The following is a 12766-nucleotide window of genomic DNA, read 5'->3' as shown; positions in this document are numbered from 1 at the left end:
GCGCCAGCCCCGCCCCCCCGCGCCAGCCCCGCCCCCCCCCCCCGCGCCAGCCCCGCCCCCCCCCCCCGCGCCAGCCCCGCCCCCCCGCGCCAGCCCCCGCCCCCCCGCGCCAGCCCCCGCCCCCCGCGCCAGCCCCGCCGCCCCCCGCGCCAGCCCCGCCCCCCCCCGCGCCAGCCCCGCCCCCCCCGCGCCCCAGCCCCGCCCCCCCGCGCGCCAGCCCCGCCCCCCCCCGCGCCAGCCCCGCCCCCCCGCGCCAGCCCCGCCCCCTTCCCCGCGCGCCAGCCCCGCCCCCTTCCCCGCGCGCCAGCCCCGCCCCCTTCCCCGCGCGCCAGCCCCGCCCCCTTCCCCGCGCGCCAGCCCCGCCCCGCCCCCCGGTCCGGCCCCGCCTCCCCGCGCCAATCCCGCACCAATCCCGCACCAGCCCCGCCCCCCCGCGCAAGCACGTCAATCCCGCCCCCCGCTGCTGCTGATCCATCGCTGCGATCGGCGCTCAATTGGGCGGACTGGAGGATTCCTCCCACTCAGACCCACCTCTCCCCGGGCTCCGAGCGCTGATTGGTTGGTTCGGCTGTCACTCAGCAGACAATACGGGTCGGAGTGCGAGGGAGTGCGCACAGCGGGAACTAGCCCAGGTCACACGCACGGACCGCGGGAGCGAGCCTGGGGGGGTCACACGCATTGTCCGCGGGAGCGAGCCTGGGTCACACGCATTGTCCGCGGGAGCGAGCCTGGGTCACACGCATTGTCCGCGGGAGCGCGCGCACTGAGCGATAGCGGCTGGAGGCGGATCCCGGGCCTGTGCGATCCCGGAGCGGGAATGAGGCCGGGAGCAGCCGGCTGGGCGGCCCACAGTAACCCGGCACTGCAGCGGCAGTGAAGCCGAGAGCCAGCGGCAGCCCGGGCTCCCCCAGTGAACCCGGGGAGAGGCTGACATTGAACCCCGAGCAGCGAAACCCGAGCCCCCCGGGACACAGAGTCAATCCTGAGGTAATCCGGAGGAAAGCGCGGCAGCCAGAGTCCCGAGCGGCATCTGGAGTGAAGCCCCGGCGCCAGGAAGGTTCTGGAGTGAAACCCCGGGAAGGTTCTGGAGTGAAGCCCCGGGAAGGTTCTGGAGTGAAGCCCCGGGAAGGTTCTGGAGTGAAGCCCCGGGAAGGTTCTGGAGTGAAGCCCTGCACCAGTGTGTTCTGGAGTGATGCACAGGACCAGGGACTGATCAACCCTAAATTTTAGGATTGGAAATTCAGAAAATCCATTTGTTCAGTTCTGAAAATGTCCTTCTTTAACTTTCGAAAGATTTTTAAGATTGGAGGGGAGAAGAAGAAAAAGCAGTTTGAACATGTGAAAAAGGATGTGAACCCTGAAGAGGTCTGGCACATCATCGGAGAGCTGGGCGATGGAGCCTTTGGCAAGGTCTATAAGGTGAGGCCAAAACTGACAACAGGTTGGTGAAAGGCAGAGTGTGGCACTTTGTGAAAACAGCCATAGATCTCTATTATTGTCTGAGAAACTTAGATGAAGGGAAAAGGGTACAACAGGAAACCATTGAGTTTGAAGTGAGTCAGAAAGCAGCTGAGATCAATTGAAATGGTGGCATCAAGATAATTGCAAACAACAGCAGTTTGTGTTGTTGCAGTCTTGGTGGAAAGAGTTCACTAAGTTACTGGCCTGTCAATGACACCTGCTGTCCTGACTTTAAAAATCTTTCGTTCAAGAGGGAACTTGAGGTGGTTGAGAGTGCAGGACAGATTTTACTAGCTAGGTACTGGGGCTGAGAATGAGATTGTGAGCACAGAGTGCAACAAGGGCTGAGTGCCATGAGGTACAAATAACAATTTGGAAATTTGGGAATTCAGTGCTGGGGGGGGGGGAGGAATTGCTGCTTTTTACATTCATCAGCTCCCAGAAGTTGGTGAGCAAGTAGGTGATTATTTGGTGAGTTTTTAAGATTTTACCTTTCTCAACTCAGGCAGTAGTTTTAACCTGTACTAGAGAGATATAAGTACTGAATTAAATTTATAGATTAATTAAACTACTTGGTATACAGCCAACAGTTGTGATATTTCAGAACTTGAAAGGTAATAAACAATAAAGATAACAGGGCAGATGCTGAGTTGCAGCTGGAGAATACGGGAACTGTTGGACATCAATATGATCCACAGCAACCCTATCTGCACTGCGTCTGCAGCTGAGAAACTTCAGCTCCAAGTTGATGAGCTGGAGTCTGAGCTTCTGACTCTGCATCGCCTCAGGGAGGAGAATGTTACCTGGACACTTTGTTCCAGGAGGCAGTCACACTTCTTAGGCTCGGTCCCTCAGATTGGTCTGTGGTCAGGGACATGTGGGTGTGACTGTCAGTGAGCCAAGTATGGGGGTCCAGATGGTAGCGATGCGGAAGCCTCAGTGCTTGGAATTGTCGAGTAGGTTCAAAGTTCTTGTAACTTGTATAAATGAGAGCGGAGACTGTAGCGAGGGTGAACAAACTGACCACAACAACAAGGGAGATCTTATAGAGATATATAAGATAATGAAGGGGCTAGACAGGGTAGAAGCAGCGAGGTTATTTCCACTTGCAATGGAAACAAGAACTAGGGGGCACAGCCTCAAAATACGGGGGAGTCAATTTAGAACAGAGTTGAGGAGGAACTTCTTCTCCCAGAGGGTAGTGAATCTTTGGAATTCTCTGCCCAATGAAGCAGTAGAGGCTACCTCGTTAAATGTGTTTAAGTCACAGCTAGATAGATGTTTAACCATTAAGGGAATTAAGGGTTATGGGGAGCGGGCGGGTAAGTGGAACTGAACCCACTATCAGATCAGCCATGATCTTATTGAATGGCGGAGCAGGCTTGAGGGGCTAGATGGCCGACTCCTGCTCCTGTTTCTTATGTTCTTATGTTCTAACATTGTGATGCAGGGAGCCATACAAGTTGCGGGAGTGAAAAATGGAATGTAATAGTGGTGTGGGCAGTATAGTTAGGGGGATAAATACTGTTCTGTGCATTGGTTCAAGATGGCTGTTCTCTGGTAAGGATGTAAATGGAAAGTGGGAGGCCTTCAAAGGAGAAATTTTGAGAGTGCAGAGTTTGTATGTTCCTGTCAGGATTAAAGGCAAAGTAAATAGGAATAAGGAACCTTGGTTCTCGAGGGAGATTGTAACACTAATTAAGAGGAAGAGAGAGTTGTATGAAATGTACAGGCAGCAAGGAACACATCAGATGCTTGAGGAGTATAAAAAGTGCAAGAAGCTACTTAAGAGGGAAATCAAGAGGGCTAAAAGAAGACATGAGGTTGCTTTGGCAGACAGAGTGAAGGAAAATCCGAAGAGCTTCTATAGGTATGTTAGGAGCAAAAGGATAGTGAGGGATAAAATTGGTCCTCTTGAAGACCAGAGTGGTAGACTGTGTATGGAACCAAAAGAGATGGGGGAGATACTAAATGTTTTTTTTGCATCCGTATTTACTGAGGAAACGGGCATGGAGTCTACGGAAATAGGGCAAACTGGTAGGGAGGCCATGGAACCGTTACAGATTAAAGGGGAGGAGGTGCTCGCTGTCTTGAGGCAAATCAGAGTGGATAAATCCCCAGGACCGGACAGGGTATTCCCACGGACCTTGAGGGAAGCTAGTGTTGAACTTGCAGGGGCCCTGGCAGACATATTTAAAATGTCAGTATTCACGGGGGAGGTGCCGGATGATTGGAGGGTGGCTCATGTTGTTCCATTGTTTAAACAAGGTTCCAAAAGAAATCCGGGAAATTATCGGCCAGTAAGTTTGACGTCAGTGGTGGGCAAGTTATTGGAAGGTGTGATAAGGGATAGGACCTACAAATATTTGTATAGACAGGGACTTATTAGGGAGAGTCAACATGGCTTTGTGCGTGGTAGGTCATGTTTGACCAATCTATTAGAGTTTTTCGAGGAGGTTACCAGGAAAGTGGATGAAGGGAAGGCGGTGGATGTTGTCTACCTGGATTTCAGCAAGGCCTTTGACAAGGTCCCTCATGGGAGGTTAGTTAGGAAGGTTCAGTCGCTGGGTATACATGGGGAGGTAGTAAATTGGATAAGACACTGGCTCAATGGAAGAAGCCAGAGAGTGGTTGTGGAGGATTGCTTCTCTGAGTGGAGGCCTGTGACTAGTGGTGTGCCGCAGGGATCAGTGTTGGGTCCATTGTTGTTTGTCATCTATATCAATGATCTGGATGATAATGTGGTAAATTGGATCAGCAAGTTTGCTGATGATACAAAGATTGGAGGTGTAGTGGACAGTGAGGAAGGTTTTCAAAGCTTGCAGAGGGATTTGGACCAACTAGAAAAATGGGCTGAAAAATGGCAAATGGAGTTTAACGCAGACAAGTGTGAGATATTGCACTTTGGAGGGACAAACCAAAGTAGAACGTACAGGGTAAATGGTAGGACTCTGAAGAGTGCAGTTGAACAGAAGGATCTGGGAATACAGGTACAGAATTCCCTAAAAGCGACGTCACAGGTGGATAGGGTCGTAAAGAGTGCCTTTGGTACATTGGCCTTTATAAATCGGAGTATCGAGTATAAAAGTTGGAGTGTTATGGTAAGGTTATATAAGGCATTGGTGAGGCCGAATTTGGAGTATTGTGTACAGTTTTGGTCACCTAGTTACAGGAAGGATGTAAATAAGATTGAAAGAGTGCAGAGAAGGTTCACAAGGATGTTGCTGGGACTTGAGAAGCTGAGTTACAGAGAGAGATTGAATAGGTTGGGACTTTATTCCCTGGAGCGTAGAAGATTGAGGGGAGATTTGATAGAGGTGTATAAGATTTTGATGGGTATAGATAGAGTGAATGCAAGCAGGCTTTTTCCGCTGAGGCTAGGGGAGAAAAAAACCAGAGGGCATGGGTTAAGGGTGAAAGGAGAAATGTTTAAAGGGAATATTAGGGGGGGCTTCTTCACGCAGAGAGTGGTGGGAGTGTGGAATGAGCTGCCGGATAAAGTGGTAAATGCGGGGTCACTTTTAACATTTAAGAAAAACTTGGACGGGTTCATGGATGAGAGAGGTGTGGAGGGATATGGTCCAAGTGCAGGTCAGTGGGACCAAGCATAAAATGGTTCGGCACAGACAAGAAGGGCCAAAAGGCCTGTTTCTGAGCTGTAATTTTCTATGGTTCTATGGATGAACTGATAACCATTTATTTCTATTTGTGCCATATGGCAACCGTTACAGAGACATGGTAGCAAAGTAACCACGCTGGAATCGGAAGATTGGAGGGGAGGGTATTTGTCATTTTGGAAGGAAATGAAAGGAAAAAGAAGTGGGCTGGGTCATTAACTAAGGATGAGATCAGTATAGTGGTAAGAAATTATCTTGGTTTGGAGAATCAAGATATAGAATCGGTTGGGGTAGAGATGTGAAAAAGCAAAGGAAAGAAGTCATTGTTGAGGGTAGTTTATTGGCCCTCTTACTGTAACTAAACTGTAGGGCAGAGTATAAATCAAATAAGGGGGACTTTTTAAAAAAGGTACTGTTATATTCATGGGAGAGTTGAATCTTCATATAGAGTGGATAAATCGAAGAACAAAGAAAATTACAGCACAGGAACAGGCCCTTCGGCCCTCCAAGCCTGCACCGAGCATGCTGCCCGACTTAACTAAACCCCCTACCTTCCGGGGACCATATCTCTCTATTCCCATCCTATTCATGTACTTGTCAAGACGCCCCTTAAAACTCACCATCGTATCCACTTCCACTACCTTCCCCGGCAACAAGTTCCAGGCACCCACCACTCTCTGTGTAAAAAAAAATCTGCCTCGTACATCTCCTTTAAACCTGGCCCCTCACATCTTAAGATGTGCCCCCTAGTAATTGACTCTTCCACCCTGGGAAAAAGCTTCTGACTATCCACTCCATCCATGCCTCTCATAATCTTGTAGACTTCTACCGGGTCTCCCCTCAACCTCCGTCACTCCAGTGAGAACAAACCAAGTTTCTCCAACCTCTCCTCGTAGCTAATCCCTCCATACCAGGCAACATCCTGGTAAATCTTTTCTGTACTCTCTCCAAAGCCTCCACATCCTTCTGATAGTGTGGCGACCAGAATTGAACACTGTATTCCAAGTGCGGCCTAACTAAGATTCTATAAAGCAGCAACATGACTTGCCAATTTTTAAACTCAATGCCCCGGCCAATGAAGGCAAGCATGCCATATGCCTTCTTGACTACCTTCTCCACCTGCATTGCCACTTTCAGTGATCTGTGTACCAGTACACCCAGATCCCTTTGCCTGTCAATGCTCTTAAGGGTTCTGCCATTTACTGTATATTTCCTATCTGTATTAGACCTTCCAAAATGCATTACCTCACATTTGTCTGGATTAAACTTCATCTGCCACCTCTCCACCCAAGTCTCCAATTGATCTATATCCTGCTGTGGCAAAAGTGACCTGGAGGATGATTTCATAGAATGTATTCAACAGTTCCCTAGAAAAATGCTTTCTGGAACAAACCAGGGAATGGGCAATTTAGACATATTAATGTGTAAGGAGAGGATTACTTAATGGCCTCATAGTAAAAGATCCATTAAGTAAGAATGAATATGACAGAATTTCACATTCAGTTTGAATTAATTGTGGGTGAGAATTGTGTGTCTGAAACTAGAGTCTTAAACTTAAAATAAAGGCAATTACAAGGACGTGTTGGCGAAAGTGGAATGTGGAAATAGGTTAAAAGGTAAATAAATGATAAAGAAACAGCGGCAGGCAATTGAGGAGATATTACATAAGTTTCAATAAAGATAAGTTTCATTGATAAAGAAAGAAACTGCACCATTATTGGCTAACAATGGACGTTAAGGTTAGTATCAAATTAAAAGAAAATATGTTCACAAAGATTTACAAAGTGTCACAAAGATTAGTGAGAGGCCAGAAAATAGAAACTGGCAAAGAATGACTAAATAAATAATGAAGGAGAAATTGTTATTTGAGAGAAAGCCAGCAAGAAATATAAACACAGACAGTAAAAACTAAGTATATTAAAAGAAAGAGAGTAGCTAAAGTAAGCTTTGCTCCCATAAGAGGTTGAGACTGGGGAAATATGGAAGGAAATGGCAGAATCTTTGAACAAGTATTTTGCATCTGGCTTCACAACAGAAGACTCAAGAATAGTGGAAAATCGAGAGACAAAAGGGAGGGAGGAATTTAAAAATAATCTTTTTCACTCGAGAAAAGGTAATAGGAAAACTAAAGTCTGACAAATCCCTGGATTTGCTGTCCTGCATTCTAGAGTCTTAAAAGAATTGGTTGCAAAGATAGTGGATGCATTATTTGTAATATTCAAAACTTCCCTAGATTCTTTAAAGATCCCAGTGGATTGGAAAATTACAATATAACACCATTATTCAAGAAAGGATGGAGTTAGAAACCAGGGAACAATGGGCCAGTTAGTCCAACATCTATCAGTGGGAAAAGGCTAGAATCCATTATTAAAGAGGTATTAGCAAGTCACTTAGAAAATCCTAATACAATCAGGCAGAGTCACATGGTTTTGTGAAGGGCAGTCGTGTTTGGAATATTTATTAGAACTCTTTGATATAGCCAGTAGGGTGAATAAAGGGTGACCAGTAAATGTGGTGTATTTGGATTTCCAACAAGTATTTGCTAAGGTGTCTCGTAAGAGGTTACTCACTGCACAAGCGAAGAGCTCATGTTCTTGGGGATGATGGGTAGAGGGACGGCTGACTAAAGATAAACTAAATTGGGTAATTTTCAGGTTGTCAAACGGTAATTGGTGGAGTACCACAGGGACTTGTGCTGGGATCCCAATGATTTGTGATCTATGGATTGGATGAAGAAAATGACCCTATTGTATCCAGATTTGCTGGTCCAAAGATAGGTAGAAAGGTTGTAAAGAGGATACAAAGAGTCCACAAAGAAGTAAAGGAGTGGACAAAAAATTGGCAGATGGTGTATGATATGGGAAAATGTGAGTGTTCACTTTGGCAGGAAGAATTCAAAAAGTCAATATTATTTAAATAGAGAGAGATTGCAGAATGCTGCAGTACAGAAGTTAACATTTACATATAGCAAGAAATTAGGAAGGTAAATGGAAGGTTGGGAGTACAACAGTAAGTGAATCTTGCTGCAACTGTGCAGGACATTGGTGAGACCACACCTAGAGTACTATGTATAGTTTTGGTTACCTCACTTAAGAAGGGACATGTTTGCATTGGAAATGGTTCAAGAGTCGGTTCACTAGGCTAATTCCTGGGATGAAGGTTTTGTCTTATGATAAAAGGTTGAGCAGGTTGTGCCTATGCTCACTGGAATTAAGATGTGATCTTACTAAAACATATAAGATACTTGGGTGACTTGATAGAGTAGATGCGGAAAGAATTTTTCCTCTTGTGGGGAATCTAGAACTGGAGGGCAAGGATTAGAAAAAAGAACAAAGAAAATTACACCACAGGAACAGGCCCTTCGGCCCTCCAAGCCTGCACCAACCATGCTTCCCGACTTAACTAAAACCCCCTACCCTTCCGGGGACCATATCCCTCTATTCCCATCCTATTCATGTACTTGTCAAAATGCCCCTTAAAAGTCACTACCGTATTCGCTTCCACTACCTCCCCCGGCAACGAGTTCCAGGCACCCACCACCCTCTGTGTAAAATATCTGCCTCGTACATCTCTTTTAAACCTTGCCCCTCGCACCTTAAACCTGTGCCCCCTAGTAATTGACTCTTCCACCCTGGGGAAAAAGCTTCTGACTATCCACTCCGTCCATGCCTCATAATCTTGTAGACTTCTATCAGGTCTCCCCTCAACCTCCGTCGCTCCAGTGAGAACAAACCAAGTTTCTTCAACCTTTCCTCATAGCTAATGCCCTCCATACCAGGCAACATCCTGGTAAATCTTTTCTGTACCCTCTCCAAAGCCTCCACATCCTTCTGGTAGTGTGGCGACCAGATAGGGTGGTGAATATGTGGAATTCACTACCACAGAATGTAGTTGAGGCCAAAATGTTGTTTGATTTCAAGGAGAAATTAGATATTACTCTTGGGGCTCAAGGGATCGAGGGATATGGGGAGGAGGGGGCTCAGGATATTTGATGATTAGCCATGATCAAACTGAATGGTAGAGCAGGTCCTTAGGGCCGAATGGCCTACTCCTGCTTTTATTTTTAATGTTTCTATGTTTCTACCCTGCTAATCTGAAAATGATCTGCTTATTGCTGCTCTGTTTTTTGTCCACTATCCAATCTTCAATCCATATTAATATATTTCCACAAATTCCATGGGTCTTAATCTTGTGGAACAACCTTTTGTGTGGCATCTTATCAAATGCCTTCTTTGGAGAGATGGTGGCATAATGGTAATGCCACTGGAGGCATTATCAGAGGCCAGAATCTAGGGGCCCAGGCTAATGGGTTTAAATCCCACCACTGCAGCTGGAGGATTTTAAATACAATAAAATCTGGAATGTAAAGCTAGTCTCAGTAATGCTGACCATGAAACTATCATTGATTTGTCAGAAAAACCTATCTTATTCGCTAATATCCTTTAAGGAAAGAAATCTGCCATTCTTCCCTGGTCTGACCTGCTTGTGACTCCAGAGCAACAGCAATGTGGTTGACTCTTAACTGCCCTCTGAAATAGCCAAGCAAGCAACTCAGTTCAAGAGCAATTACGGATGGAAAGCAAATGCTGGCCTTGCCAGTGCCATCCACATGAACCCAATATCCCGGTTGAGGCCGTCCTCGTGTGTGCGGAACTTGGGTTCATGTCACACTATTTGTAACCCCCACAGTTGCCTAGACCTGCAGAGTTTCACTGGCTGTCTTGTCTGGAGACAATACACATCTTTTTAGCCTGTCTTGATGCTCTCTCCACTCACATTGTTTTGTTTTTTAAAGACTTGATTAGTTGTAAGTATTCGCATTCCAACCATTATTCATGTAAATTGAGTCTGTGTCTTTATATGCTCTGTTTGTGAACAGAATTCCCACTCACCTGAAGAAGGGGCTTGGAGCTCCGAAAGCTTGTGTGGCTTTTGCTACCAAATAAACCTGTTGGACTTTAACCTGGTGTTGTTAAACTTCTTACTGTGTTTACCCCAGTCCAACGCCGGCATCTCCACATCATAACATAAACCTAGACAGTAAACTATTTTTTTGCTGAATGCTCATCCATCAAAACAATGGGAGAATTCTCTATCATCATGCGAACATATGAGTTGGAAGAGGAGTTGGCCACTACTGTGTTTTCTGTGGGTGATCTTATAGAGGTCTATAAAATAATGAGGGGTATAGATAAGGTAGAGTCAACATCATTTCCCAAGGGTAAGGGAGTCTAAAACTAGAGGGCTTGGGTTTGAGGGGAGAGATACAAAAGCGTCCAGAGGGGCAATTTTTTCAGATAGAGAGTGATAAGTGTCTGGAACAAGCTGCCAGAGGTAGTAGTAGAGGCGGGTACAATTTTGTCTTTTTAAAAGCATTTAGGCAGTTACATGGGTAAGGTGGGTATAGAGGGATATGGGCCAAATGCGGGCAATTGGGACTAGCTTAATGGTAAAAACTGGGTGGCATGGACAAGTTGAGCCGAAAGGCCTGTTTCCATGCTGTAAACCTCTATATGAGCCAATCTTCAAACAATTTCAATATGTTACCCCTACACCAAGGGGCTTTATTTTACGCAGTGACCTTTCATGTGGCACCTTATCAAATATCCGAACATATGAATTAGGAGCAGGAGTAAACCGCTCGGTCCCTCGAGCCTACTGTGCCATTCAGTGAGATCATGGCTGATCTGATTGTAACCTCAGCGCTATGTTCCTGCCCACCCCTAATAACCTTTCATCATCATCATTATCATATTGGTCCTGGCACACTGCTATGGTTTTAGCTGGTCAATCTCGACTTGAGTTGATGCTTAATGTACTAAACAAATTGGTTAAAATAAGTAGAGATGACTGTTTAGATGCAAATAAGATCTTCCCTGTTAATAATCCTATCACATCTGTATTGACATTGCAGATAACTTCATACAGGAGGTAAGAAACTGTTGAAGAGGAAGTGATATTGGGTTGTGTTGTTGAAGTGGTGCAATGAATTGGAGATTAAACACCATGTACGAATGATAGTCAATTGCTTCCTTTGTGGTTACTGATTGGAGAGGATGAGAAGATCAGTTTTTACAGGACTATAAGAAGTAATGGATGATATATCTGAATTTTGAGAACAGCACCACAACCTGGGTAATGCAAACAGTGTCTCACTGTGACTCAGTTTATTGATAATGCTTCACTGATTTCTATTAGTGGAATAGATCATTATGGTTTCAGAATTCTAAAGCTTTGGAATCTTCAGCTGATTAGCTGAGCAATATTGTATTGAAATTGGCAGTTAGTTATACCACAGGAAGTGAGACACTGGCTTAGTGACAGATGTACTGTGCACAGGGACTGAGGATGGGTTTATTTAAAGGAATACTATATTCAGGGAGTAAGAAAACGCATTATTTAGAGTTATGCTGTGGACAGAGACTGTGATATGTTTGGTTTTAATTTTTAAATGGAAAAGGCTTGCATTTTTGTCCGTCCTTAATTGCTGTTACAGAGTTCTGGGAGCAATACAGCATAGAAACAGGCCCTTCAGCCCAACCAGTCCATGCTGACCATGGTGCCCTCCCAGCTAGTCCCTATTGCCCGCAGTTTGGCCCATATCCCTCTAATCCTTTCCCATCCATGTACTTATCCAAATGCTTTTTAAATGTTGCTATTGAACCTGCCTCAACTACTTTCTCTGGCAGCCCATTCCATGTACACACCACCCTCTGTGTGAAGAAGTTGTCCCTCGGACCCCTTTTAAATCTTTCCCCTCTCACCTTAAACCTATGCCGTCTAGTTTTCAATTCCCCGAACCCTGGGAAAAACACTACATGTGTTCATCCTGTCGATGCCCCTCATGATTTTATACACCTCAATAAGGTCACCCCTCATTCTCCTACATTCCAAGGAACAAAGCCCTAGCTTGGCCAACCTCTCCCTATAACTCAGGCCCACGAGTCATGGCAACATTCTCATAAATCTTCTTTGCACTCTTTCCAGTTTATCAGTGTCTTCCCTATAACAGGATGACCAAAACTGTGTACAATACTCAAGTGCGGTCTCACCAACGACTTATACAACTGTAACATAATGTCCCAACTCCTACATTCAGTGCCCTGACTGAGGAAGGCCAGTGTGCTAAACATCTTTTTCACCACTCTGTCTACCTGTGACGCCACTTTCAGCAAACTATGTATTCCCACACTCCTAGGTCCCTCCGTTCCTCAACACTTCCCAGGGCCCTACCATTCACTGTATAAGTCCTATCCTGGTTTGACTTGCCAAAATGCAACACCTCACACTTATCTGTATTGAAATCCATTTGCCAATCCTCGGCCCACTTCCCTAACTGATCAAGATCCCCCCTGTAATTTTTGATAACCTTCTTCGCTGTCAATGATACCTCCTAATTTAGTATCATCTGCAAATTTACTAACCATGCCTTGTGTATTCCCATCCAAATCACTTATATAAATAACAAATAATAAGGGTCCCAACACCAACCCCTGAGGCACACCAATAGTCACAGGCCTCCAGTCTGAGAAACAACCTTTGACCAGTTGGGCCGAGAGGTGGCGGATGGAGTTTAATGCGGAGAAGTGTGAGGTAATTCACTTTGGTAGGAATAACAGATGTGTTGAGTATAGGGCTAACGGGAGGACTTTGAATAGTGTGGAGGAGCAGAGGGATCTAGGTGTATG

General features: G+C 45.7%; 1 protein-coding gene across 4 annotated transcripts in view; it reads left to right on the top strand.

The window, feature by feature from the left end:
* Positions 1-580: 580 nt before the first annotated feature.
* LOC144500301 (STE20-like serine/threonine-protein kinase) overlaps positions 581-12766 on the top strand; it is a 146454-nt gene continuing 134268 nt past the window's right edge. For 3 of the 4 annotated variants that reach the window (XM_078222988.1, XM_078222987.1, XM_078222986.1), the window contains exon 1: positions 581-1419. In XM_078222988.1, the coding sequence (XP_078079114.1) occupies positions 1270-1419 (150 nt within the window). In that variant the 5' untranslated portion in view covers positions 581-1269. The remainder of the gene's footprint in view (positions 1420-12766) is intronic. The other variant, XM_078222985.1, reaches the window with a different exon arrangement.

Source organism: Mustelus asterias, chromosome 11 (genome assembly GCF_964213995.1).
Source record: "Mustelus asterias chromosome 11, sMusAst1.hap1.1, whole genome shotgun sequence".
In the NCBI taxonomy this organism is placed as follows: domain Eukaryota; kingdom Metazoa; phylum Chordata; class Chondrichthyes; order Carcharhiniformes; family Triakidae; genus Mustelus; species Mustelus asterias.
The sequence above is the reverse complement of the archived record's forward strand: the minus strand, read 5'-3'. Positions and strand labels throughout refer to the sequence as shown.